This window comes from Martes martes (assembly GCF_963455335.1).
Source record: "Martes martes genome assembly, chromosome: 4".
NCBI classification, from domain to species: domain Eukaryota; kingdom Metazoa; phylum Chordata; class Mammalia; order Carnivora; family Mustelidae; genus Martes; species Martes martes.
Genome location: NC_137891.1, coordinates 37,830,404 through 37,857,163, shown reverse-complemented (window position 1 = coordinate 37,857,163; position 26,760 = coordinate 37,830,404). Strand labels below are relative to the sequence as shown.

At 38.8% G+C, this 26,760-nt stretch overlaps 1 protein-coding gene across 1 annotated transcript in view; it reads right to left on the bottom strand.

The window, feature by feature from the left end:
- The window catches only part of STK3 (serine/threonine kinase 3), a 268,999-nt gene extending 247,145 nt beyond the window's left edge, over positions 1-21,854 (bottom strand). Inside the window, exon 1 of the mRNA XM_080800926.1 lies at positions 21,617-21,854. Within this exon, the coding sequence (XP_080657052.1) occupies positions 21,617-21,642 (26 nt within the window). The 5' untranslated portion in view covers positions 21,643-21,854. The remainder of the gene's footprint in view (positions 1-21,616) is intronic.
- Positions 21,855-26,760: the final 4,906 nt, after the last annotated feature.

The window sequence follows — 26,760 nt, the reverse complement described above, 5'->3', positions numbered from 1 at the left end:
ATAATAAAAAAAAAATTTTTAAGAGTAAATGGGAGGTTGGGGTGCTTGGGTGGCTCAGTGGGTTAAAGCCTCTACCTTCGGCTAAGGTCATGATCCCAGACTCCTGGGATCGAGCCCCACATTGAGCTCTCTGCTCAGTGGGGAGCCTGCTTCCCTTCCTCTCTCTCTGCCTGCCTCTCTACCTACTTGTGATCTTTCTCTGTCTGTCAAATAAATAAATTAAATCTTAAAAAAAAAAAAGAGTAAATGGTAGGAATTAAATGAACTATAATTGGTCTAGGAAATAAAAAATGTATATTCCTTGTAAATTATAACAAAATCTAGAAGTAAATTAAATGCCTAAACATAGTTATTAATTAACTATAGAACATCTATTCATGAGATTATCAAGTAGCCACTAAAAATCATCCTGTAGAAAACTCACTAACATAAAACAAGTGAAAAATATATTGCTAAAAGAAAAAAGGGCAGGTTACAAAATAATGCGCACAGAAGTAAATCATTTTCATGTTTTCTTTTAAGCACAAGTGTATCTGCATACATCCATTCACACAAACACACTGGCACCAAACTACCAGTAGACTTTGATTTGTTCACTGCTATAATCCCCAGCACCAAAAATTGTGCACTGGACATAAGAGGAATTCAAATATTTGCTGGAGGTAAATATTTTAGGATTCTAAGCACCAAGGTTTGATTGGGGGGGGCACTCTATCTTATGCTTTTGTTTCATAAGTTTTCTAAAATAAATATTCATTTTTTATATAATTGGGGGAAATTTTTAAAATTGTATCTTATAAGAAAATTAAAATTTTTCTGCATGACTCAACAATTGTTTCATGAAATGCATTCCATTAAATCATTTTATACACTGAAAAGAAAGGCCTCTTTATAGGCTGAACTAATAAACTAACCATGACAATCAGAACTAGTAAAATCAGTATCTATTAATCAGTCTTACTCCTGTGAGTGAATTTTGCAACTGCTTACAAAATACCATCTTTACAAAAACTGAACTTTTTTTTTTTTAAGATTTATTTATTTATTGGGATGCCTGGGTTGCTCAGTGGGTTGGGAGTCTGCCTTCGGCTCAGGTCATGATCCAAAGGTCGTGGGATCGAGTCCTGCATAGGGCTACCCACTCGGCGGGGTGCCTGCTTCTCCCTCTGCCTGCCACTCCCCATTTGTACTTTTGTACTTGTTCTCTCTCTCTCTCTCTGCCAAATAAAAAATCTTTTTTTTTTTTTAATTTGACAGAGAGAGAGAGAGAAAGAGACAGCACGAGAGGGAGGGGCAGAGCGGGAGGGAAAGAGAATCTCAAGTAGACTCAGTACTCAGTGTGAAGCCTGACATAAGGCTCAACCTCACAACCCTGAGATCATGACCTGAGCTGAAACCAAGAGTCGGTCAGTTGCTTAACTGACTGTGCCACCCAGGCATCCCCCAAAACTAAACTTTCTAAAGTGCATCTTCATAATGGGTACAAAAACTGACCAAACTGTATTAAAAATTCATCCATTTATATCCATTTAATATACACTTACTGAATTTGTAGACAATAAGCTACATGCTGGGGTAAGGCAAAGAAAGTTAAGATACAGCCCATGACAACCCAGAACTCCTAATAAAGTAGGAAAGACAGATACATAAGAGCTAAACGAAACAAGGGATGCCTGGGTGGCTCAGTGGGTTGAGCCACTGCCTTGGGCTCAGGTCATACCCCAGGGTTCTAGGATCAAGTCCTGCATCGGGCTCCTTGCTCAGCGGAGAGCCTGCTTCTCTGCCTCTGCCTGCCACTCTGCCTGCTTGTGCATGCGCACGCGCGTGCATTCTCTCTCTCTCTCTCTCTCTCTCTGGTAAATAAATAAATAAATAAATAAAATCTTTTTTAAAAAAAGAGCTCAACGAAATGTAATAATAAAGGTTGTTAACATTTATTAGGGCTTTTATTGGCCTTGTGCTGAGCACTTAACAAGCATTTTCTCATTTAATCTCTATAACAACCTTTTTGGTAGCTGTTAAAATATTCTCAGTTTTTAATAAGAAAACTAAAGGTAAGTGACTTCCCCAGTCACTTAGTCAATAAACAGCAAAATGAAATCAAACCAACGTCTGTCCAAGAGATACTATGGAGCCTCTCACTGTTAGGAAGCTAGGAAATACGAAAGCACACTCATTAATTCCCATCTATTACTACCTCAAGTACCATATTTTTAAGAGGGATATTCTTTTATAAGTGTTCCCAGGAATTTCTCATCTTCAAATCAATTAGTTATTTCTACTCTGAAATGTACTATTACAGACACGAAACTATGATCTCTTAGAACAGGATTTAGCCAGCTTCATTTTTTTCTCCCAAAGCTACAGTATACATTCAAGAGATTAAACAGATAAACTTTTAGCTTGTTTTGTGCTTCTTAAATTCCAAATCACCATACCATATTATATGAGATGATAGATGGTCTAGACAAATAGCAATTTAAATTATGTTTTAGGAAATGTGGTATGGGGGAACCAAAGAGATGAAGTTCTGAAGTACATTATGGTCATTATGATAATGGTGGAATACTGCAAACTGTGTAAGATAAACAACGTACTCTTCCTCCAGAGATTTCTTCCCAATCTTCTAAATGTCCTACAAGCCAAATTCCATAATGGAGATGAGAACTAAAAAACTGTAAAAGTAGGGCATGGTTTTGTTTCTTGCAACCCAGAAATGTGGTCACAAGGATCCGGGCTTAAAAAGGTAACAGTGTAAATGACAGGAAAGAACAAATTCAAGAGAAATTCTGAAAGAATCATCATTTCTTACTGCACACAAGATAAAAAGATGGGACAGGACCTAACATATCCGCTCAATCACCTAATTTCCATAACCTACACTCTAGACCCAGTGGGCTATTCCTTGAAGATCCTGAATTTTCACATCACACATTTTTCAAAAATCACATAATCACTGTACTACAAAGGACAGATTTGTATAGTTATGTGTACATGATGCAAGATACAGAAGTAATACTTCTATATGTCCATTCTCTCTTACCTGATCTTGTCATTTAACCACTTCTTTAAAGATACACTCAAAAGTCTTCTCTGGGACGTCAGAGATAGCCTTCTGTCCTCTACCACCATTCCTACCCACCTACCCACCCAAACACAAAGAACTAATCCCATTGTCAACTACGGTCCCATAGCACTTAGAACACTGAGTCATTATTCCTTTCATTATTTATTTACTGTATGAGTTTAATCTCTAGAACTAACATGGGAATTCCATGAAGATATGGATCATGTCTCATCCAGCCTCGTATCTGCAGAATCACACACTACTTTTCTTCAACAAATAAAAGAAGAAACAAATGAAAAAAAAAAAAAAACAAATTTGCTAACTACTAGAGACCTTATGGAACTTCAAAATGCCAGTCACACAGTGCCCTTAAAGAGAAAAACCTACCTTCCTGTATAAGTTGCTATGGTTCATCACATGCTACCTCAAACTAAATCAGCTTTACCATCCCAGCAATAAAAACTAAATATAGCTGGAAGTTGATCCAGAAGCCAAAAACATCCACCCAAGGGTTGAAATAGCCAACAGGGATGCTCCAAATTTCATGTGCAAAATGGCCCAATTCACCTTAGGTTTCAGAAAGTATGAATGACACGTGAACAAAGATGACAAAGGCCATGGGAGCTCATGTCATTTTTCCAAGTGACTCTAAGTTGCTACTTCCTTTATTAATGGAGCGAATTCCACAAGCCGGTATCAGAGACACTGAAGCTCATACAGAACAAGCAGCTGACTATGCATGCTACCCCATGCACATTTCCTGAATTATCCTTGCAATAAAATTCTATCACTGAAAACAATCTGTGCATCTCTCTTCCTTTTGGTCTTAAAAGACCTAAGGAGCAGAATAACTACAGGAAACTAAGCAGAAGGAAGACACACACACCAAATGCAAACTGGCACAAGAGTGACATCACTCATCAGTAGAGAGGTTACATGGAAGGCAGGGATTCCGTTGTGAACACATTACTTCTGAGAGACAGCGAAGTAGTCAACTGTTATTTAGTACATTGAAAATACTGAGTAACACTGACCACAAAAGACTGATTCTTAAAGGTATGTATTTGTGGGTCATTTTGATCAAAGTTGAAGACTTAAGAGTGGATAAACTCACCAAGGAAATAAGGACATAAAAAAAGAGGAGGAAGGCCATGTCAATGCAAGGTCAGTGCCAATTATGAATGGGAAAGAAGAACACGAAAACAGGAACAGAAGCAATAGAAAAATTAGAAGGCCAGAGAAAAAGAAAGCTTTCAGAAACATATAGGGACACCTTAGTGGCTCAGTTGGTTAAGGGTCTGTCTTGGGCTCAGGTCATGATCCTGGAGTCCCTGGATCAAGCCCAAGTCTGGGCTCCCTGCTCCATGAGGAGTCTGCTTCTACCTCCCCTCCCCATCCCCTGCTCCTGCTCTCTTATCCACTCTTTCAAATAAATAAACCCTTGAAAGAAAGAAAGAAAGAAAGAAAGAAAGAAAGAAAGAAAGAAACGAGGGATAAGAACAGAAAAAAGGTTTCTGATCTCCCCAAGCAATATCTAAAAACCTGCTACCTTAAAGCAGTTTCATTAGACAGACAAGGCCTGAGCATGTTTCAACAGAATGAAGACTTACAAATAGAGATTTTAAAGATTCTAGAATCAGGGAACAAAAATGTGACTATAAGAATAAATATAAAGGTATATATAAGAAGGGACGTGTTCAATGGTTACCTGAAAGTTAGAAAGAGAGGAAATCACCCTCCTATAATACAAGAAAAATTATGTAGGAACAATAATCACATGAAATTAGGAAGAACGAATATAAGGTAGTTCTTCTGCCTGCCAGTCACAGAATTTCAACCTTCTCTATAAAGTAGATGAAGTAATCTGTGCAATATTACGTGAAAATATAAGGGTAGGACAAAAAAAAGAGAGTGCAAATTTAGGGAACTGGAGCTCTGACGCTAGTCAGGAGTTAACAGCTTTTTCTGAAAGTCTGTTAACACCAAACTAGCTCCCTGCAAGAAACAGAGCAGTCATAAAAGACTTGAGGTAGAAAAACAAAACAAAACAAAACAAAACAAAACAAAAGGACTATACTTAATCCTTCTTTCTTTTCTCTGTTTCCAGCTTTGGAGCAGCGGTTTACAAGTTTGTAGACAGGTTGTAACTTCTGCTAAAGGACCTCTCTTTAGCTTTGAAGAGATGGAAATAAACTTCAGAAGAAAGAAGGCACGGCCAGCTGCTTATGATGGGCTAAAGGTTTATTTTGTTTTGTTTTTAGCTGTGGTAAAATACACATAACATAAAATTTACTATTTTAACTATGTTTTTAAAGATTTTATTTAGTTACTTATTTGAAAAAGAGAGAAAGAGAGCATGCGAGTGGGGTGACAGGCAAAAGGAGAGAGAAAGCGAAAACCTCGAGTGGACCACGGTGAACATGGAGCCCAACCCAAGCCTTGAGCTCATAACCCTGAGATCATGACCTGAACTGAACCCAACAGTCAGATGCTTAACCACCTGAGCCACCCAGGCATCCCTACTGTTTTAATTATTTTTAAGTGTACACTTAAGTGGCATTAAGTACATTCACACTCTTAGGCAACCATCACCACTATCCATCTCCAGGGCTTTTCATTATCCCAAACTAAAACTCTTTATCCATTCAATGACCTCCCATTTTCCCCTCCCCTAGTCGCAACTAACCACCATTCTACTTTGTGTCTTGATGAACTCCAATCATACAGTGTATGTGTCTTGTGTCTGGTTTCTTTCCATTATCACGTTTTTAAGATTCAGCCATGTTGTAGGTAGCATGTATGACAATTTCATTCCTTTCAAGGTTGAGTAATATACCAGAATGTATATACCATATTTTGCTTATCCATTCATCAGTGGACACTTTTAGCTACTGTGAATAATGCTGAAAATAAACTCTGGTGTACAGACATCTCTGAGTCCCTCCCTTCAATTCTTTTGGATATATACCTAGAAATGGAACTGCTGGATCATATGGTAATTGTATGTTTCCTTTTTTATGGAACCATCACACTGTTTTCCACAGTGACTGCAGTATTTCACATTCCAGGGTACAAGGATTCCAACTGCTACATATCCTCGACAATATTTATTTTCTGGCTTTAAAGGAAAAGAAGCTGAGACAACACTTATTTTCTGGAAATAGATATAGATATAAATATAGATAGTTATAGATATATAGATAAAATAGCCATTCTAAACAGTGTGACATGATCTCATTGTGGTTTTGATTTGCATTTCCCTAATGGGGAGGAATGTTGAGGTTTTTTTCACCGACTTACTGTCTATATCTTCTTTGGAGAAATGTCTATTCAAGTCCTTTGCCCATTTTTTTCTTGGGATGCATAGTTTGGCCAAATACTTTTAAAGAAGAACACAGATGAAGGCTTTCTACATTGCTGCTCCTAGCTCTCTAGTCTAGGATATACCTTCTAGATCTCTTGGGAAACTAATCATGGAGAGGAGGACCTAGTTAGCAAATCCGGCAGAAGAAAAGAACTTCCAACTCTGCAAGAACAGAGGTACCCTTCCCTTTAAAGGTCCTTCCACCTCATTTCAGCTCTGTAATTTTCAGTGTGTTTTTCTTTCACGGCAAATTTCCCTATATTTTACTAATCACACAATTGGCAGCTTTATTACCACTAATAGTAGCTATCTAGTAAGTCAGAACCTTTATTAACATACTGTCATTGCTGCCACATGCTAAGCACTATGTTGCATCTTACATGCAATACCTCATTTAAGTTTAAGTTCTCAGAGCACCTGGGTGTCTCAGTTGGTTAAGCATCTCCCTTCAGCTCAGGTCGTGATCCCAGGTTCCTGCTTCTCCCTCTCCCTCTGCCCCTCCCCTCCCCAGCTTGTGCGCTCTCGCTCTCTCTCGAATAAATAAACAAAATCTTAAAAAAAAAAAATTAAAATTTTCCTCTGGGTGCCTGGATGGTGCAGTCGGTTAAGCATCTGTTTTGGTGCAAGTCATGATCTCAGGGTCATTAAGACTGAGCCCCACATAAGGCTCTATGCTTACCATGGAGTCTGCATAAGACTCTCTCTCCCTCTCCCTCTGCCACCCCCCAACCACCCCACACACTCTCTTTCTCTCTCCCTCTAAAATAAATAAATCTTTTAAAAAATTAAATAAATAAAATAAAATTAAGTTCTCCTCTTCAACCCTAGTAGTTTCATCTTAAATACTGTTAGAAAAGTAAAACATCTTTAAAACACATGAAAGGTTTTCATTCTTCAGTCTTTCAATTCCACTATCAAGCAATGTCAGTCTAAATACTAGCCTTAAAAAATTTTTTTTAAAGATTTTATTTAGTTATTTGACAGAGAGAGAGCACGCAAAAGAGAACACAAGCAGGGGGGCACTGGAGAGTGAGAGGGAGAAGCAGACTCCCCACTGAGCAGGGAGCCTGATGCAGGGCTTGATCCCAGGACCCTGGGATCATGACCTGAGCTGAAGGCAGATGCTTAACTGACTGAGCCACCAGGTGCCTCTTAACTAATATTTTTTTTAAAGATTTTATTTATTTATTGGTTAGAGAGAGAGAGAGAGAGCGCGTGCGCACAGGCAGACAGAGTGGCAGGCAGAAACAGAGGGAGAAGCAGGCTCCCCACCGAGCAGGGAGCCGGATGTGGGACTCGATCCCAGGATGCTGGAATCATGACCTGAGCCGAAGGCAGCCGCTTAACCAACTGAGCCACCCAGGCGTCCCAACTAATATTTTTAATTTATACAACAGTGACTCTGTCTTGAATCCACAAAGATCAAACATCTTTTCTACTTCAACCACAGAAAGTACATTTTTACCTCAAACTCATAAAATTTAAGGATCATTTTTTTCTGTTCCCTTTTGTTTTTTAAAGGCCAAACACTTTGTAAATATGTAGATGTTTAGCTCTAAAGTAATACAACTCTTTTTTTTTTTTTTTTAACTCAACTAGAACATATTTATCCAAGTGAAAGCTGTCCTTTTATCTCTTTGGAAAGCTATGTGTTTCTTCAGAAGATGTTGACAGTGACAGACACATTTTTGAAACACTTTAGAAGATGTTTTCCAAGACAAATGGTTTACAATCACTATTTCTTCTAATCTTCACAAAACCCAAAGAAAAGGTACTATTACTACCTCCATTTTGCAAGATGGAGACTTTGAAAAGTTAACTTGCCCACCACTGCACTGAGTAAATGGCAGCGGTAAGACAAGAACCAAAGTCTGACTCTAGAGCTCTGGCTTTTAATTGTTTGGTTGTAAGTATCACTGTTTTAATAGTAAAATAGATGTGATCTGATGATCTCATAGAGGATTTACTTTTTATAAAACTGTTTTAAAATGTATGAGTGTTTAGTTAATTACTGGCACTAGAATGAGATGAAATCCACCTAAGAAAACAGATGCTCTACAATAGACAGAAGACTATTTAAAATGAAAGTCTTATTTTTCAGCTCTATCATACCATTTCCTCTCAAGTTGGGCTCTTTGCCCAAAAGTACTCTAAACTTATAATTTCCTGGCAAAGAGCTTTAAAGGAAAAGAAGCTGAGATTTTTCTCCTTCCTTCACCCTTTAGAGTCTTTTTTATTTTCTAAGAGTCTTTTCATTTAACCTCAATTGGAAAGTGACAGAATTCCTTTTAATTTCTTATAACAAACCTATTCAAAGTTAAGAAATGCTGCAACATACTCCCTAGCTTTAAAGACGTGTTAATACATTCACTTTCTTAATAAACTGAATTATTAAAAAAAAAAAAAGGAATCCAGAAAATGCAAACATAAAACAGCACATTTGAAAATGCTCTGAGATATTCACTTCCTGCCAAAATAAAGATTAAAAATAATCTAATAAGAAATGTGCAGTTATAAATGTCATAACTTTTAATTCAGGTCCTTATAAAGATTTTTAAATACTCAATAACCATACCTAGATTTGAGAACTAAAAAAGAGAACAGAATCTCCAATTGATTAAAAATAAAAGAGGACACTTGCCAAGGTCTACCCATGTAACTGCCATACAGAAAAATCTACCGTAATTTGTGCCAAAGACACCACCTACACTTTAAACCTAGGTTTACTCATATATTTTACTCTTCACTTATTTCCCTACATCTCAAATTTGAAGACAAAATATGAGCATTTAGTCTTTGCACACTCACAACTCGTTTCCATCCCTAGAACACTAGAATTAATTGCATTAATCCCAAACATAAATACATTAATTAAAGGTGTACCTACACTAATAAAAGTGTCATTTCAGGGAAACCTTAAACTGACAATGTTAACACGTATATCATTCAATGAGTTCCGTGCTCTGACTCCTGCTTAATTTTTATAGGCTTTCATAAATAGAGATGGGGGCTGTGGAAACTCGCTGAGTTCCGCTATCTACACAGACGGACACTATTTTGCTTGATTTCTCAGTACAGTTTTATTACACAGCAACAGCACATATGAAGCCACTTTCAGTATTTCCCTGTGGTTCTTTGTAAACAAACTAAGAAGATTATAGTGCTTTGTGAAAATATTTTTGCTTTTTTAAATTTGGAGAATTTTTACCTGTTTGGTTTTGTTTTTTCGTTTTAGAAATAAAAATAAAGTTTTTAAAATCTCAACTGCATCTAACAAAAAAAATGTAATCACTATATGAAAGATAAATAGTCTAAATACTTTACCCATAGAAATTAAAAATAAACAACTATAAGTGCAGTGTTACTGTATTTGCACAGGTGTAACTAACTCCAATTCACTTTGGTAATAACACCATGAGTCTTCAAAATATAATATTCCAAAATGACAGAAAATTTTTTTAGCTTAGATATTCCATGGGCTTAAGGTAAAATCCTGTTCCTTTTTTGATGCAAAAACTTTGGTTATTTTCATCTTAAATCTTAGAAACTCAGGGAAGTTGAAAGAATTTTTTTCCCCTTCACTGCATATAATGTTCCTCCTCTTGAGTCAAAAGATCATTTCAAGATGTACTATGAGCCCTGCAGAAGAGAAAAAGACCTCTGGTAAGCAAAAACTGACACAAAGAGCATGTAGTTTACTTTCGGAAAGGAAAAGCGACTGTCAGGTCAGGTAATTATTTCTAAGATAAGTAACAGTTTAGAAAAGGACACAGTAATGAGACTGACAGGTAACAGTGAAAGACAAGACTGAGTTTAGGGAAAAAACAGCCATATGTATACAGCAACGAAGCTTCAAACACATCAAAAAAGCACCCCTAACTGTTTCTATGAACTAAAACTATGAACAATTCTATGAACTGTTTCTATGACTATTTTCATGAACAAGAAAAGCATGATCATTTGCTTTCCTTATCAGTTTCAGAAAACTGGGTCAAGTGCCTTCATTTTGGAATGATTTCCATCAAAACTGGCTGTATAAAAGTCTTTGTAAAATATTTTAAAAATATAATGCTTAAAGTAGTTTACTTCATTTACTTGGAAAAATCCATTACATGGTATATCATACTGGCCAATGATGCTAAATATAAAGTATAACCTTATCACTATTTTGGCAGGCTCTCTGAAATCACATGAGTGTTTTGTGTATATTAATTAAAGCTATCTAATCAAGTGCTGAGAGTCTATATAAAGGGGAGGGGATCCCATTGTCAACATTTGCCTAGTACCTGAATTCTCTTCTATAAGGAAAAAGCAAACAAAAACAAAAACAAAACCTTAGAAGTATACAATGAGAAGCAAAGCTCATAGAAGGAAAATTCATTCTACCAGGAAAACAAAGTCATCAAAATGCTTTCTTCTCAGGAGTTTAAATTGTATATTTTTAATTTCCCCTAGAATTTCATGAGGTCCCCTTGCTTAATTTGACCCTTATTTCTTATAATTCTTAGAAATTACATGAACTATAAATCTTATTCAGACCAATCATTTCTCTGTGATCCAAACCTCTATGATACAAATTTCACTGTTTGCTAAAAAATGTTTAAATAGCTGATCATTGGAAAACGGCTACTGTTTGTTGTTTAACTGCAAAATGACAGACTAATTCACACAGCAGTTTATAGATATAACCAATGAAGTAATTAATACAGTAATTAATTACACTAAAACTAATTCCTTCTAAAGTTACATGACATAGCATCAAACGTAAAGTGCCAACCATGTCACTGAGACAAACCTGATGTTATTTATTTGAAAGTACAATAAAACTTACCAAGAGGGGCTAATATCAAAACCAAAAAGGAGTAACATGGCATTTAAGATTTTGATACGCTTCATTTTGCAATTCATCATACTGTAGACAGGGCTGGATTTATAAAGCAGCCTCGAGATGCCCCTGAATTTTGTTTGTGCACAGATACACTCTATGTATATAAGACAAAGCAGGCTAAAAGGTCTACCTTAAAAAATAAGGCCTGAAATCTAATCTTATCACTAGTGGTGTTTTTTGTCTTGGATTCTTTCATTTTCTGTATCTTTTTGTTTAAGAAGAAACTAGGTCACTTGAAACACTCAGAGGTGAGAAAGAAGTAAAGCTGGATATTAGGATAACACTGGGTCAAAGGGTAACCAAAGTTAAGGGAGGGGGAATGTGAAGGTAAAAGTTCACTCAAAATGGTCTCTACCACAGAATTTGTCTACATACACCCAATTTCTGACTTAAACTTAGAAACATAAAGGTATGATAGAGATACTAGCCAGAGGAAGAAAATGTCAGTGCCATCACATTTTTTGACACAATACCCCACCGTTAGAAAGAATGAGTCAGTTCTACCTATGAAAAAACACTATTTAAAATTAAAGTGGCACTAACAAATTAGCGTGCAGGTTGGGGTACGGAAATACCATTTCTCATAAAAAGAAAGTAGTACTTCTCAGAGAAATGGTTGATTCCAGATCCAGAACAGGAAATGGATATGATGGGCTCCAAATATCTTTTCACAGCAGACAAGGAAGCTATGGGTCACGTTGTCCCTGAAAGGCCTCCCACTAACCAAAGATGGGGGGGCCACTTTGAGCTTCAGCTGCAAGAACTATAATGGATTAAAATCCACCAAATATGTTTAAATCCACTGGCTCATAATGGCACTTAAAAAAAGGGGGGGGGACACCTGGGTGGCTTAGTCATTAAGCACCTGCCTTCGGCTCAGGGCATGATCCCGGGGTCCTGGGACGGAGCCTGGCATCAGGCTCCCTGCTCCGTGGGAAGCCTGCTTCTCCCTCTCTCACTCCCCCTGCTCGTGTTCCCTCTCTCACTGTGTCTCTCTCTATCAAATAAATAAATAAAATCTTGGGAAAAAAAAAAAAGAAGAAGAATTGGTGCCCTTTGGAGAAAAATAGGGAACTAATGCATTCTCTTGAAAACAGGTAAAGGGAAAGAATCAAGCATTTATCCTGTCTTACTTTTATAGACTGTACCACTGGGTAATCCAACAAAAAATGAGGGAGATGACTCTATAAAAACATTCCAATTAACAAATGAAAACAAAATGATGTATTTAGAATTTCACCATTTTGCAACATCCAGTGAATTAACAGAAATAAGCACTAACCATCAACAGCTGCTAACAACACAAAAAAAGAGAGATAACTACATACTAAGTGACTAATACAGTCTTGCCAAACACCACCTATCACAAAGACTAAGGATCGAAACTGAGCCTTCCAGTGTCTGGATCCAGTTACTCACTGGCAGAAGATATAGAGGGCAAAAGAACAGCAGAACTGCACCTTGGGTAAGTAGTCAGCAAAATCCAAGCTGTGGGAAACTACAAACGTCCCGCATTCTTCAACAGGTAAAAGAAAAGGGATGGAGAACTAATATAAAATGAAAAGTGACATTTCCTATAAAAACTATTTTTTAATTGGCAAGACTAACCTAGAGTGTCTAGCAATGCACATTTGGGTTAGTACTATAAAAGTTGGTATAAGAATTACTTAGGGAAAAGGCAGCTATGACTGGGATGTAACACTAAGAAGGAAGGGTGTCAGAGTTCTATTTCTTAACCTGACTGCTGATTACAAAGGTGTCTGCCTTAAGGTAATCATGCCATATGTTTATTTTTTACTGATGTTTAATTTTGCAATAAAAACATTTTTTAATAGCCGGTTATCAGGACACCTGAATTTGCAAACACCTAACAAAGGCTTAGTATGATTTCCATTCTCTAGACTAATGCAGTGAAAATAAGAGGTTAAAAAAAGAAGTCAGTGCCCATCATTTCCTCCTACCCACTTCCTCTTCTAAGGGAACCACCTAATATCACAATCAGGGCCCAACAGATTCACTTTCCTGGGCGTCGGGAAATTCTAAGAAAGACTATGAGATACCCAACCCTGTTCCTCTCCCAGTCTTCCTCCAACCCCCAAGTTGCTCAAACACAAAATGCAGGAGCCACAATTCTTTCTCTCTTCCCCAATTCCCACATCTAGTCTATCAGCAAGTCCTTCGCTTCCAACTCCAAAATATAACTTACCTCTGTCCACACTTCTCTCCATCTCCACTGACTCCACCATCTAACCATGAACCACAGCCATGGCCTCCCAACTCGTTCCCCTCGTTTTATTCTTAACCCTCTACAATCTATGCTTCCGAAAGCAACCCAAATGATCTTTTAAAACAAACCGCTTAAAATTCTGTTTCAAACCATTTAATGACAGCCCACTGCACTTTCACATCCAAATTCCTTTCCATGGCCTGCATCATTGAATTCCTGCCCATCTCTCTGACCTCATCTCCAACCACTTTCTCCCATTTTACAATCCAGCCACAGTGGCCTCATTTCAATTCCTCCCACACGCTATGCTCTTTCCCACCTCCAGGCCTTCTCAAAGCTTTCCCTCTGCCTGGAACACTCTTTCCAGCTGCTCACAAGGATAACTTCTCAACCCCATATCACAGCTTTAGTATTACCTTCTCAGAGAAGCTCTGTCCAACTGCCCTATTAAAGAGGTTCCACCATTTTTCTCTATCAGTATGTGCTACTCCTATCCTTCAGTTCAAGCTCCAACTAGAGTATATGTCCTATGAAGTCAAAGATCTCAACTGCTTCCTTCAACAACGTACCCAGCATTTAGCATTTGAAAGGCAGTTAATTAATAATTACTGAACAAATTAATAAACATTAATTTATTAATTAATTAATTAAATTTATTAATAAATGAGAATATGAATGAACTCAAAGCTGACATCCAATTTCTGCCATGAGTAATGATCAGTGACTAAACAAAGCCAATTTTAATTTTTTTTCTTCCAAACTTTTTATTTAAATTCCAGTTAGTTAACATAGTATAATATTGGTTTCAGGAGCATAATTTAGTGACTCTTCACTTACATACAACACCAGCACTCACCATAACAGGTGGTCTCCTTAATACCCAACACCCATTTAGCCCATCTGTCCACCCACCTCCCTCTACCAACCCTCAGTTTCTTCTCTACAGTTAAGAGTCTCTGTAGTTTAGAAAGCCAGTTTTTAGAAAGAAACCAGAGAATGGGGCAACTCTGCAGACTCAGGAGAGATCATCTGGCTCCAGAGAGAAAAAGTCAAGGAAATTAGCTGCCTATTATCTTTAATTCATGCTTTCCTCAAATATGTAAAGGGTTCACCCAAATTACAAAAATAATTTTAACTTGCATTCCTTTCCAACTGTAGGTCCCATGATTTCAGGAAATCAAAAATCCTAAAAATGAAAACTGATCTGGACAGAGAGTAACATTCCATATTTTGAATATAAAAACTACCTCATCCTTGGAATCACATATGCTCAACAATTTCCCCAATTTTCTGAGAGAGAGAGAGAGAACCTGTGTGTCTGTGTCTGGACACCAAGATACTAATATTTATATCAAGATATCTGGAACTATCTGAAAATATTACTCTATTTGACCTCTTTACTAAGATGTCTGATATCATATAAAGTTTTGTTTTATTTCATTTTGTTTAAAGATTTTATTTATTTATTTGAGAAAGAGAAAGATAGCAAGTGAACACAAGTTGGGGGGTGGCAGAGAAAGACAGAAGCAGACTGCCCATTGAGCAGGGAGCCCAATGTGGGGCTCGATCCCAGGACCCCAGAATCATGACCTGTGCCAAATGCAGATGCTTAAACAACTGAGCCACCCTGGTACCCCTGATTCATATAAAATTTACACACTAATTCAGAACCCACATATACTATCACATGTACACCTATATTAATTACCAGCAACATTAACAGTTTTCTGTAATTCTCATTTTGCTACCAAGTCATTTTGTAAGATACATCCTTTAATATACTTTTAAGACGTTCAAGGTAATCAGCACCTTAATAGTCATGGCATACAAACAATGAACTTATTTTTAATATTCATACATGTCTATTTACATATTTGTTACTTTCATTTGTTCAATGTTAGACTCTGTGGAAAAAAGTTATAAAAAGACATTTGAAATAAAGACTCTGTTCCAAGAGCTAAGAACTGCAATTAGAATAATCCTAACATATGAGGCAATTCAAGTAAAATCACAACAAGAGACTTGGGACAAATAAAAAAGAAAGTTTCTATCAGATAGTATAAATTTTCTCTTTAGCAGAAAAACCTAGAGACCTTTGGTCCTTAGAAAGGGTGCAGCTGGGAGGGCGTCAGAAGCTGAGGCAATCAATGATAGCTTTGCACGGGGTCATTCCACACGAAAAGGGACCCGAGCCTTTGCCTAATAGCAACCCTTATGTATTCCATATTCTTTTGTGAATTCTGTCAGACATCACAGAACATCATTGTCCATTTTCCCATACTTCAATTGGGAACGATATACTGTCCTGGTACAGTCAAAATACTGTAGTTTTTAGAGAACAGCTTCCTTTCTCCCCTTTACCTCTATCCTATTGTGTGTATAGGTAGGTACACTCACACCCGTCTGGATCCTTCTGTCAATGCCATCACTGAGCTTTTGCTGATCAGCATAGAGTTTGAAATGAAGTCAATTTCTTGACTGTCACTACCACATATGCTGACAATGTCTTTTCAAACGGCAGATCACAACCCTTAGAAGGTCGTGAAAATAATTTGGTGGCTCATGACCAGCAGTTTTTCAATGAAACAGAACATAAAGGAAAAGAGAAAAATACAAAAAACATCCCACATAGTACATTGTGTGAAACTTCTGTTTTAGTTTTATATGTATGGGGGTCTGTGCTGGGTTTCACCATCATTATTTTTTTTTTAATTTTTTCAGAGCCACTAATACATGATGGCCTAAAGACAGGACATTTAGTTCAACACAGACTTCTCTGAACCCAGAAAAATTAAATTCAAAGCACTTCCCTCTCTCCTTATAATCCAAACAAGAAATACTCAATTTAAACCTTTTATTATTAAAGCTTTATTGATACACACTTCTGCAATGAACATTTAGATTACTTTAGAAAAACAAGTTTCAACTTAGCCGAGTTTAATACATGTTTACCTTTTTCTTTACATTTCTAACAAATTCTTTAGCACTAATATATGCTATATCTCAGTCCCTTAAAGAACAAAAGATAAATTAATCTTTGCCTCGGGTGGACTAAAGACTGAGCTTATCTCCTGTCTTAATGTGCAACTGAAATTTGCTCACCCGGACCTGATCCAGAGGTTACAGTCATCCTCCCTTCTTTAGGAAGAAGAACCAACCGACCGTTTCCATCCTACGGGCCTAAATCAATTTTAAAGGAGTTGGTGCCACCCCCAGTTAACTGAGAAAAGCCAAAAGAAGAACCGCTATGCTTTAGGGACCCAGTCATTAATGCAAAAAGATGCTCCTGTTTGCTTGAATCTTTTCTTGCCCTTTCAAATACTCAGAACCTCTCCCCTAGCCTGCCTCTGAAGTTGGAAGCGTCTCCCAGGGCCTTCTACTACCTGAGGTTGCTGCCTTTGTTTTGTACAGTCCTCAGAGCATTGTCTCAAAGAAAACTCTAGCTCCCCATTTGTCAATCTCTCCAGTAGTAAGCACAGAAGAATTCTGATCCCAAGGGCACATGAATTAGTAATATTGACACAAAAGGAAGCCCATACCTCTTCTCACTGCCTTCATGATTTTCGTCATACCCTACTATCTGCTTATCTGGTTTGTGGCTCTGTCCCACAACAGCTCAGTTCTAAGAGTCAATAGTTCCCGGCCAGCTGTTTACCTGCATTCCCAATTTCTGGTCTAAGGTCAGGGCTGCTGATACTACAGGTAGATATGGGCTTTTCATGCTGAGGGATCTATAAATACCTTCTACTTCACCCTTCTATATCCTCGTCCTTTTACTTTTGCTTTTTCATTCCTTAATTATCTTCTGACTAACACTCCATTTGTTCACAGCAACACTCTCCCTTGGGAAATAACCGTTTTCTTACCTTCACTTTCCATTTGTGTGAATGCACTTTGTAACCCTAACGTCTTAACTTGAATCTTCAATTTTACTTCCCCCAACTATCTTTTCACACTATAAAAAAAGAAAATTGCAAAGACTCTAACCATGGCTTAAATCAAAGAACTTTCCTTATCTGTCTCGAGTCAATTTCAGAAGCTTACTCCCTTATTATCCTTTCAGTGTTTTCACTGTTCACCCCAACTTTTCCTCCAAGTATACCTTAATGAATTTTTAAATTTCAAGTATCTATTAATCTTATACTCTAACAGAGGAACAAGGCCTGTCTGGTAAAGTCTACCTCTCCAGCAATGATATTCTGTCCTCTCTTTAACAAATATTATCTATATAACAATCTATCTTCAGGTAACCAGAGTTTTCATGCTACCTACCACCTATCACAGAGACCCATCTCCCCTTTTATGAATGTTCTACTTGGTGAGGATCTCATGCTTTGATCATTTCATTTCCTCTTCTATCTCTTAAAATTTACCTATCGTGTGGTCATTTTTCTTCCATCCCCTACAAAGAAATCTGAGAAACTCAACTTACCAAAACACTAATAATTAAGAACTATTTAATGGACTTCCATTCCCAGCGGGACCTTATTTTCATAAGGACTTATGAAGACCTCTGTGACAGACCTGTTAAGGAAATCTGAGGAATATAAAGCTATTCTGATACCTCAAGTCAGTGACTATAAGTGATCACATCCATTGTCTGTATTTAACACAGCCTTGTTGGTGAGACCAAATCAATGATGTGAGGTAAGAAAGGCCTTCTAGATCCTCTAGTCATGATTTTCAGATCTGGCTGCAAAGGGGAATCTCCAGCTCCCAGAGGAAAAGAATGACACCCAAGAGCAAAGGCAGACATGAACACCCAAGCCTAACACTAGGTCAGATATATACGAACAACATGATAAAAATACAAAGACACATATGGTATGGGAGTAAGAAAATACCCAATTCAGGATAATGACAATCCTTCAGGGGATAGGGAGGGAAAGCAACTGAAAGAAAATTCAACTATATTCACAATATTTTATTTCTAAAGCTGGGTAATGAGATACATAAATACTAAATTAGCTCCTATTATCTTCTGAATATCTAAAATTTTGTAATTGAAGAAAGAATAATATGAAGATTGCATATAGTCAAATGGACATCGTATTAGGAATACAGAGAAAAACCCTAGGCTAGAAAGCACTCAGATAAGATACTTTATGAAACAGGCCTTGAAGGAAGAATAAAACACAGATTACTAGCAAAAAAAATAACACAAACTTCTCTAAAGGAAAAGCATTAACAAAAGCAAAGTTAGAAGTATCCATGGCCTACAACCTAAATAAAAAATAAAAGGGAAACTTCAGGAGGACAGATTCATCTTGGAGAAGAGTAACAAAAGCCTGGGGATTAAATCTAAGACCAAGTGCTAGGGGTCTTGGGTACTAAGTAGGCTAGTGTGCCCCAATCCCCCCCCCAAAAAAAATTTTTTTTAAGAAGAAATACCATGGTGGAAGTGATGTTTTGACAAATCAGAAGCCCTTTGCAAGACACACGAAAGCAAACAGTATCCTATGGATCATTAGGAGGTTCTGTAGGGCAGCAAAAAGGGAATAGAAGGAGGTAAGGCCCTGAGAACCAGGTCCTAGTCCCCTGCCTCTACTCCAAACAGAGCCCTTCTGCTAAAAATTTTTTAAAACCACTGCACTAAAGTACCTAGTTGGAAGGCATTGCTGTAAATCAAGTATGAGGGTCATAAAACCCAAGAATGGGGCAATCGTATCAAAAATGAAAAAGGGAAAAGAAAATGAATCCAGACTTTTTAATGGAGAATTCAATAGGACTTAGTAACAAACTAGACGGAATAATGGAAGTGTGGATCTGCATGAAAAAATCAAATATACCAACCGAACAGCAGCTGCTGGTCATACAGATTTGAACATGAGCAGCATAAATGTGACCATGTAAAAGTGTTTGAGCCATACAGAAGTGCTACTCAAGGCCGAAAAGCAAAGCAACATTCCTACAGGGATTAGGAAAAGAACAAGAAGAGGGCCCAGAGGATTGTGTAAAGAAATGACCACCATATCACGGAAGGCTAAGAAAGTGAGTCTTTAAAAAGAGGTAGCGCGGTGTATGGTGTGAGAGTGCACAGCCTTTGCAGCCAGTCAGACTCAGGGTTCCAGCATCTCCTCCACTTACTTAACCTCTCTGAGTTTCATTTAATAAGCGAAGAATAAACTAACAACATTTAACATCGCTGAACACGTTACGGAGCCCTGTGCTGAGTGCTTTACACATGACCTATTTTAATCCTCACGACACACTTTACAGATGAAGAAATTAAATTTAGAACTAGCATAATAAGCTGCAGAGCCAGGATTCCTGTCTCTTAAGACAATAAAATAAAGGAATGTATATACAACATTCCTGGCAAACAAAATGACCTCAAAAATGGCATCTATATTTTATTATTAGAAGGTAATGATCCATAGGGAGAACACAAAAACTCACGGTCAGTAATCCCTGTCATAGCCTTCCATGTGGCAAACTCTTTCAGTGTCTTCAGCTACAGAACAGGATTAATACCTGTGATCCAGCCTACTTAACAGGGCTGCTATGATGATATTATGAAAATGAAAATGCTATCAAAAAATTTTAAGTGATACTCGAATATATGGGCTTAATGTCACATATCTTGCTTTTCAGAAATGCCCTCCTGGATCAGCGTAAGTCTCTCTGAAAGAGAACTAAAAATAAGCCTGTTGGATGTGCAAGCACCACTTTGAAAAAGTATAAATGACATGGAATGGTTTTATGTGCCACCCACATGTCCCCCGGACCCTTCTAGGTTTTCCAGAGTCCCTGCAAGGCCAGGGGATCTCTTATACCTATAAGAAACTCTGATAACTTAGAGCTAATGAACAGATCGCTTCTACTTCAATTGGGAGTTGTTCCAGTTGACCTTAGGGCATCATCTCAGAGATGCCCCCTTACAGTCCTTCCAAAATAGAAGAGAAAAAAAAGTCTCCAACTTTTTTCTATGGTATGAAAACTGGGTGCCCAGTCAATACTAGAGTTCAACACAAAATACCAGATAAAAATCTATCAAGGGCTCTGATAGCAGGTCTCTTTTGGAAACCCTTCCACAACCTCCCCCTCCTTTTTTCACCTGAACAGATGGTTTACAGGCTTCAAGGCTCACGTGTCTAGTCACACAATTCACAAGAGCTCACAAAGTTCCTACCTTTTTAATTATTCCGTGTCCCTGAATATATCACCTTTCATCTAAAGATCTCTAAGCATCAGAACATGAGAACTCCTCAATCTTCACAACAGCACTCTCTGGGAGAAAGATCAGTACCTTTATTTCATAAAAAATGAAAGACTGAGATTAAATGCTTTAAACACCACCAGTTAACTGATGTTGATTCATTCTTGGAGGGGAAAAAATGCACATTTTGAACTTAAAGCTATGGAGAGCCTTGATTTAGGATGACCGTTTCAAATACTACTTTAAAAGTATCCACTGTTACTCTTACTCTTCCAATATATTAAAGATTAAATATAAACAGTAAATATCAAAGCATCACTATTTTTATATGCCAGAAGAAAAAAAAACCATATGGGGGAGGGGTTCTAATTTAAGATTCCTACTGTCTTGCATCCATAAATACTTTTGAACTTGAGGGGCGAAAGGGGAGGAACACCTGTCAGTGCAGTATATGTGCAAGTTTTACACACTGTGTAGCTATTAATATTGAATTCTTTAAACTGTTAATAAATAACCCGCCTTCTCAAATAAAAGGCAGTATTATGACAAACATTTGACAAGAACGCCTACATGGCTGTTTCCCAGTTTCCCATCTCCGGGCTTCGTGAACTTGCCAGGAGGGAAAAGTCCGCCCGGCCCGGGAGTCCGGCCGCGGGGAGCCGGGCGCTGCCCCGCGACTTTCCACGCCGCCAGGCCCGGCTCGCGGGAGAGGAGAGGCTCGGCCTCCCCGCGGGCCCCCTCGGCCTGTGGACAGACGCGGCCCAGCACTCGATCCCGCCACCCGACGCCAGGCGCGCCCCGACCGGGCCCGGCAGTCGCGGAGGGGGTCGCGGTCCGGCCCGGCCTAGCCACCCCCGTCAGCGGCCGCCGGCGCCGCCTCCCTCCTTCGCCCCGCTCCCAGCGTTCGTTACCTCTTGGGCGCTGGCGGCTGCTCCATGGCGGCCGGGGACAGAGGGAGGGACGCGCTGGGCGGTGAAGGCCGGAGGGAGGAAAGGAGCCGGGGCACCGGCCGGCCGAGCACCGGGAACCACGGGGGGAAACTCCAGGAACTCGGACCAACTTTCCCGTAACTCCGCGGCGGATCCCCCTCCCGTTCGGGAGTGCGGCTCCTCCCGGCCCCGGCCGCCCCGCCCCTCGGCCGCCGGCCGCTGTCCTGGGAGAGTGGGCGGATCCAGCCGCAGCCCAGGCTTGGTAGGCGGAGCCTACGCTGGTGGGGTGGGGTGGGCGGGGTCGGGGGCGGAGGGACGCGCCGGCCACAGCGCTGGGAGTGGGAAAAAGGCGCCGAGACTGGAGGAGCTAGAGGCTAAGGCCTAGTTAGGACTCAGAGCCTGTCTGTTTGGGCCGGGAGCACCTTCTTTTGAGCCGGCCAAGAGCTGCCGCTCCACATTTGCCTCCATTGCTTTTGCCTCGATCCCATTTGACTCGTTTCTCTGGATTTCCCAAACATCCCAAGCATCTTGTGCAGCCTTTTGAAGTGTTACTAACTGCCCACGCTTCCCTCTCTAGTTGTTTATAATTATTGGCTGTTCTGTCCCCCGCCATCTGACGTTTGTAGCTACAGCACTAGGGATACCACTGGAACTTCTTGTTTGATGTTGGTTGTGGACAAGCTCCTCACTACACTTCACTGTAATTACGTCTAATTACAAAGAAAATAATTACCGCAGTGAGATCTCTCAGTGCACCAATTTAAGTGCGCTGTGGTCTTGCCAGCTGTTCACTTGGGTAACCTGGAAAACCTATCACAAATTATGGTGCATAGAAGAGTACTCAAGAAAATTTGTTTTCTTCCTTCTTGTCACCCTCTCTCCCGCACCGGTTCCCAAGGCCCTTAGCTCATTGTCATTTGATCCCTGCCTGCATCTATCTTTTTTGTATATCATTAAACCTGAAATTCCATATATAAATATCTTTCTTATGACCATATACAGGTGATGTGTAATGAGTTTGCTTGCTTTCCTTAGGAATGATGAAGATGTAGAGTCATAGAGTTTTCTAGAAGATTAGAACAGTCTATGAAGAGAATGTTAAATAAAAGAACCTTATGAACATTAACCCAAATCAGACTTGTTTATTAATAGTTTTCTTCTTTTTTGCATTAAGTTTCAATATGTAATAAACTTACATGATTTATTCTCAGAACATTATATTCCCTCCTAAAATTAGTTATGTTAAATTTAAGACCATTCATGGTTGAAATCCGAAGTCAAATTCTGCAAACAAGAGAAATTATTACAAATTTTATATTCATTTTCATGTATTAAAGAATTACAGTCTAACAGTTCAGAAGTAACAAGACAAGAGATAGCTTAATTATTAAAACATAAAAGCCAGGAAAAACCTTTGAAATTATTTCATTCTATCCTTCACTCTCATCCTCACTTCCATGCCCTAGTCCCATCTTCTTATATTTCGTCAGAAAATTTTCTTTCAGAGAACGACATTTCATCATCTCTTCTTAAAAAACTGTCACACTTTAAAATGTTCTCTGAATTAAGTTACCAATCTTAATCTCCAGAAAGCCTTTCTGAGTCAAACCACCAGTACCCCCTCCCACCCCACCCCCACACACTATCGCTGACATTTAAGTTGTGAAAGCGATACCTCTCTTCCATGTGCCCATAACACACTGTGCTGGCTTTTGTATGATGCTTATTGCACTGAACTGAAGTTCTGGTCATCCTAACCATGAGTCTACTGAGAATTAGACCTTGTATTTACCCTCTCTATCCCTCCCAAAACAAGTATCTTGGATATAGTAAGGTTGGATGGTTTCTTTGGCCCCCCAGATTCACTCTCCATTCTTTCCTATCTGCCCTGTGCCCTAGGGGCTGACCTGTATGGCCGACATCACTGAGCTCTCAGCTCTCTGGCTTATAATTGGGTCTGAAGATAAGGAGACCCAGCAAGAGATCATCTGAGGGAGAAAGGAGTATAAGGTTATTTATTCTCCCTGTTCCCTTCCTGTGAAGTCACCAGGGGGCCCAGCTCTCCTTTCTTCCCCTCATCCCTTTGGGCCGACAGGTAGTGATTGCTCTGCTATTCCCTGGGTTCCTCCTCTATTCCCTATGTTCCCCTAGACCTCAACCCTTCTCAAATGATCCTAATTTGAGTTTCCTACTAGAATCCTGACTGAGATACCCATAAAGAAGATTTGTGAAAGGAAGAGGAATAATATCAGAAAATAAAGCTCTGAAGTCTTCCCTCAGTTTGAAAAGGAAGAGGGCTAGAAATTCTACATTATCTCACTAATCCCTTAAAACTACCATGGAAGGTAGCATATTCATGTTATAGGTAAAGAAACTGAAGTTCAAAGGGGTAAAAGGGAACTCTCCCAGGCCAAATAGAATATCTACATTCCTTCTTTTTTTTTGACAGAGAGATCACAGGTAGGCAGAGAGGCAGGCAGAGAGAGAGGGGGAAGCAGGCTCCCTGCCGAGCAGAGGGTCCAACGCGGGGCTCAATCCCAGGACCCCGAAATCACGACCTGAGCTGAAGGCAGAGGCCCAAACCACTGAGCCACCCAGGCGCCCGGAATAACTACATTCTAACCCAGGCCTTTCTAACTCTCTTATCCCACTGTAAGTCAGTCAACAGATGTTCACTTAGTTCTTATGTATATCAGCACTATTCTAGGTGCTGGGAATTCCTCAGTGATAAAAACAAATAGACCCCAATTCCTGTCCTCATGAGGTTGGGGAATCAGTAAAATAAATAAGTACCTAATTAATAACATTTGGTATTGAAAACTGGCAAGGAAGAAAAGAAAAGTGGGGAAATGGGAAATAATGTGGAGGAAAAGGGATGAAATTTAGATAGGGTGGGTGGTGAAGGCATCAGCATGAAGGTGACTGAGGAAGTCAGGGGAGCATCATGCAGATGGGAAGGGAAGAGAAACCTGAGGCCAAGTGAACAATAAGTGGTAAGGCCTGGAGGCTAGTGTGCCTGGTGTGTTATATTATTAAATAAAAACAATTGTTTTTCTCCTGAATTACTCAGAAAACAAAACAAAACAAAAAATGCCTCAAGTCTCTAATTTGTCTATGCAAAGCCAATCTGAAGATTCCAGGAAGGAAAGCATAGAGATTATCATTCAACCTGCAAATAAAAGACAGAAGCCTTTATGAACAATTGAAAGCTGTAGGAAAATTTGAGATGTACAAAAGGGTCACTCAGCTTCACTTAATTATGAAAGTAGCGTAATTTGTTTCTGCTTCCAACAATTCCAGTTGGAATGGAGATTAAGGGCACACTTTAATTAAACTAGCAAAGAGATCACCGGAATTCTCAACTAGGTGTTCCAAGAGAAATGTAAGAGAAATCTGGTATTTGAGACCTCATTCCTTGGAATAACAAAACTGCTTTTGTGTCACCAAATACACATACCACGATGTGTTATGAGTAGAAAAATATTAACATAAAGATTTTTTCCTTGTTATACTTGTTGCTGCTTTTTATTGAAACTGGATTTATGTTACTCTTTTTTATCATTTTTATGTGTACTTGAAAAATAATACTACTTGACAACTGTTCATCTTTTCTACTATTACTGGGAAGAGTTTGGGGCAGAGACAAAGCTCTGATCAAATATATTACATTATGTAACTTTCTATTTGCAGGGAAACTTGGAAATATTTCCTTTCAAGAGGCAACTTAACAAAACATTTTCCCTTGATAATGTTTCTCTTTTCTAACCTAATTTTATACTAAGCTGGAGCTAGCATGTTACAGTTGAATTCAACTACTATTCTCTTTTATCATAACAATCTTAAACTTTTATTTCACTTACTTGTTTCTCTGACAGAACCATAAGCCTCTTGGGATTTAGGACAGTATCTTATTTGCATATGTCGTCTCAAAAGTCTGGCATATCCAATAACTACAAGAAACACCTTCAACTGAATTTTATTTTTTTTAATTTTTATTTGTTTATTTGACAGACAGAGATCACAAGTAGGCAGAGAGGCAGGCAGAGAAAGAGGAGGAAGTAGGCTCCCTGCTGAGCAGAGAGCCCGATGCTGCCCATCCCAGGACCCTGAGATCATGACCCAAGCCACAGGCAGAGGCTTTAACCCACTGAGTCACTCAGGCGCCCCTCAACTGAATTTTAAAACAAGAAGCCTAGAGGTAGGTGTTTCTGGGTTTGATTAATTCTTTGATTTACTTCCATTTCCTGCTCTGCTATGCATAGCAGGCTCTCATCCTCCCCTCAAATGATGGCTGCCAAATTCCAAGCATCACATGAAGACATGACAATGCCCAGCAACAGAGGAGGGCTATTTCTTTCTGAATACCATTTTTCAAGATGGTGGGAAAAAAATTCTAGAACCCCCTCTGCAGATGTCCCTTCGTGTCCTTTTGGTCAGAATTGTGTCACAAAACCATTGCTGGCAAAGGAAATGGGACCATGAAAATCTATTCAGAATAACGGTGATTCACCCCATGAAGCTGGGCTTGTAGCTGAGATAAGGAATGGACTTCCCTGAAGCTTATGGCAAGGGAGAAGAACAAAATTGGGATTCTCTTATTGAGGGAAAAAATAGAGGAATTGTTAGTAGGCAATAGCCTACAATTTCTGCTAATGTTTATAACTTCCTAGAACATTATAGTCACTGAATAAATGTTTGTTGAATGAATGAGTGGCTTTCCATACAACAAAAACAACAGAAATTTTAAGAGACATAGGTAATTGATAAACTACTTATTAAGTGAAAGTGTATGCCATTTGTCACTTTATTTCCTCTCAGTTCCAAATTCATCCTTCATTAGGTGCTCTGTTAAAATGGAACTAGGTTCTTTAAATCTTTTTCTTTTTTTTTTAAGATTTCATTTTTTAATTTTAATTAATTTTTAAAAATTTTTTATTTTTTATTAACATATAATGTATTATTAGCCCCAGGGGTACATGTCTGTGAATCATTCAGCTTACATACTTCACTGCATTCACCATGGCACATACCCTCCCCAATGTCCATAACCCAACCACCCTTCAAATCTTTTTCTTTATCAGAGAGAATAATGTTAAGCTCTGTCAATAAATAGAGAGTCATGGAGA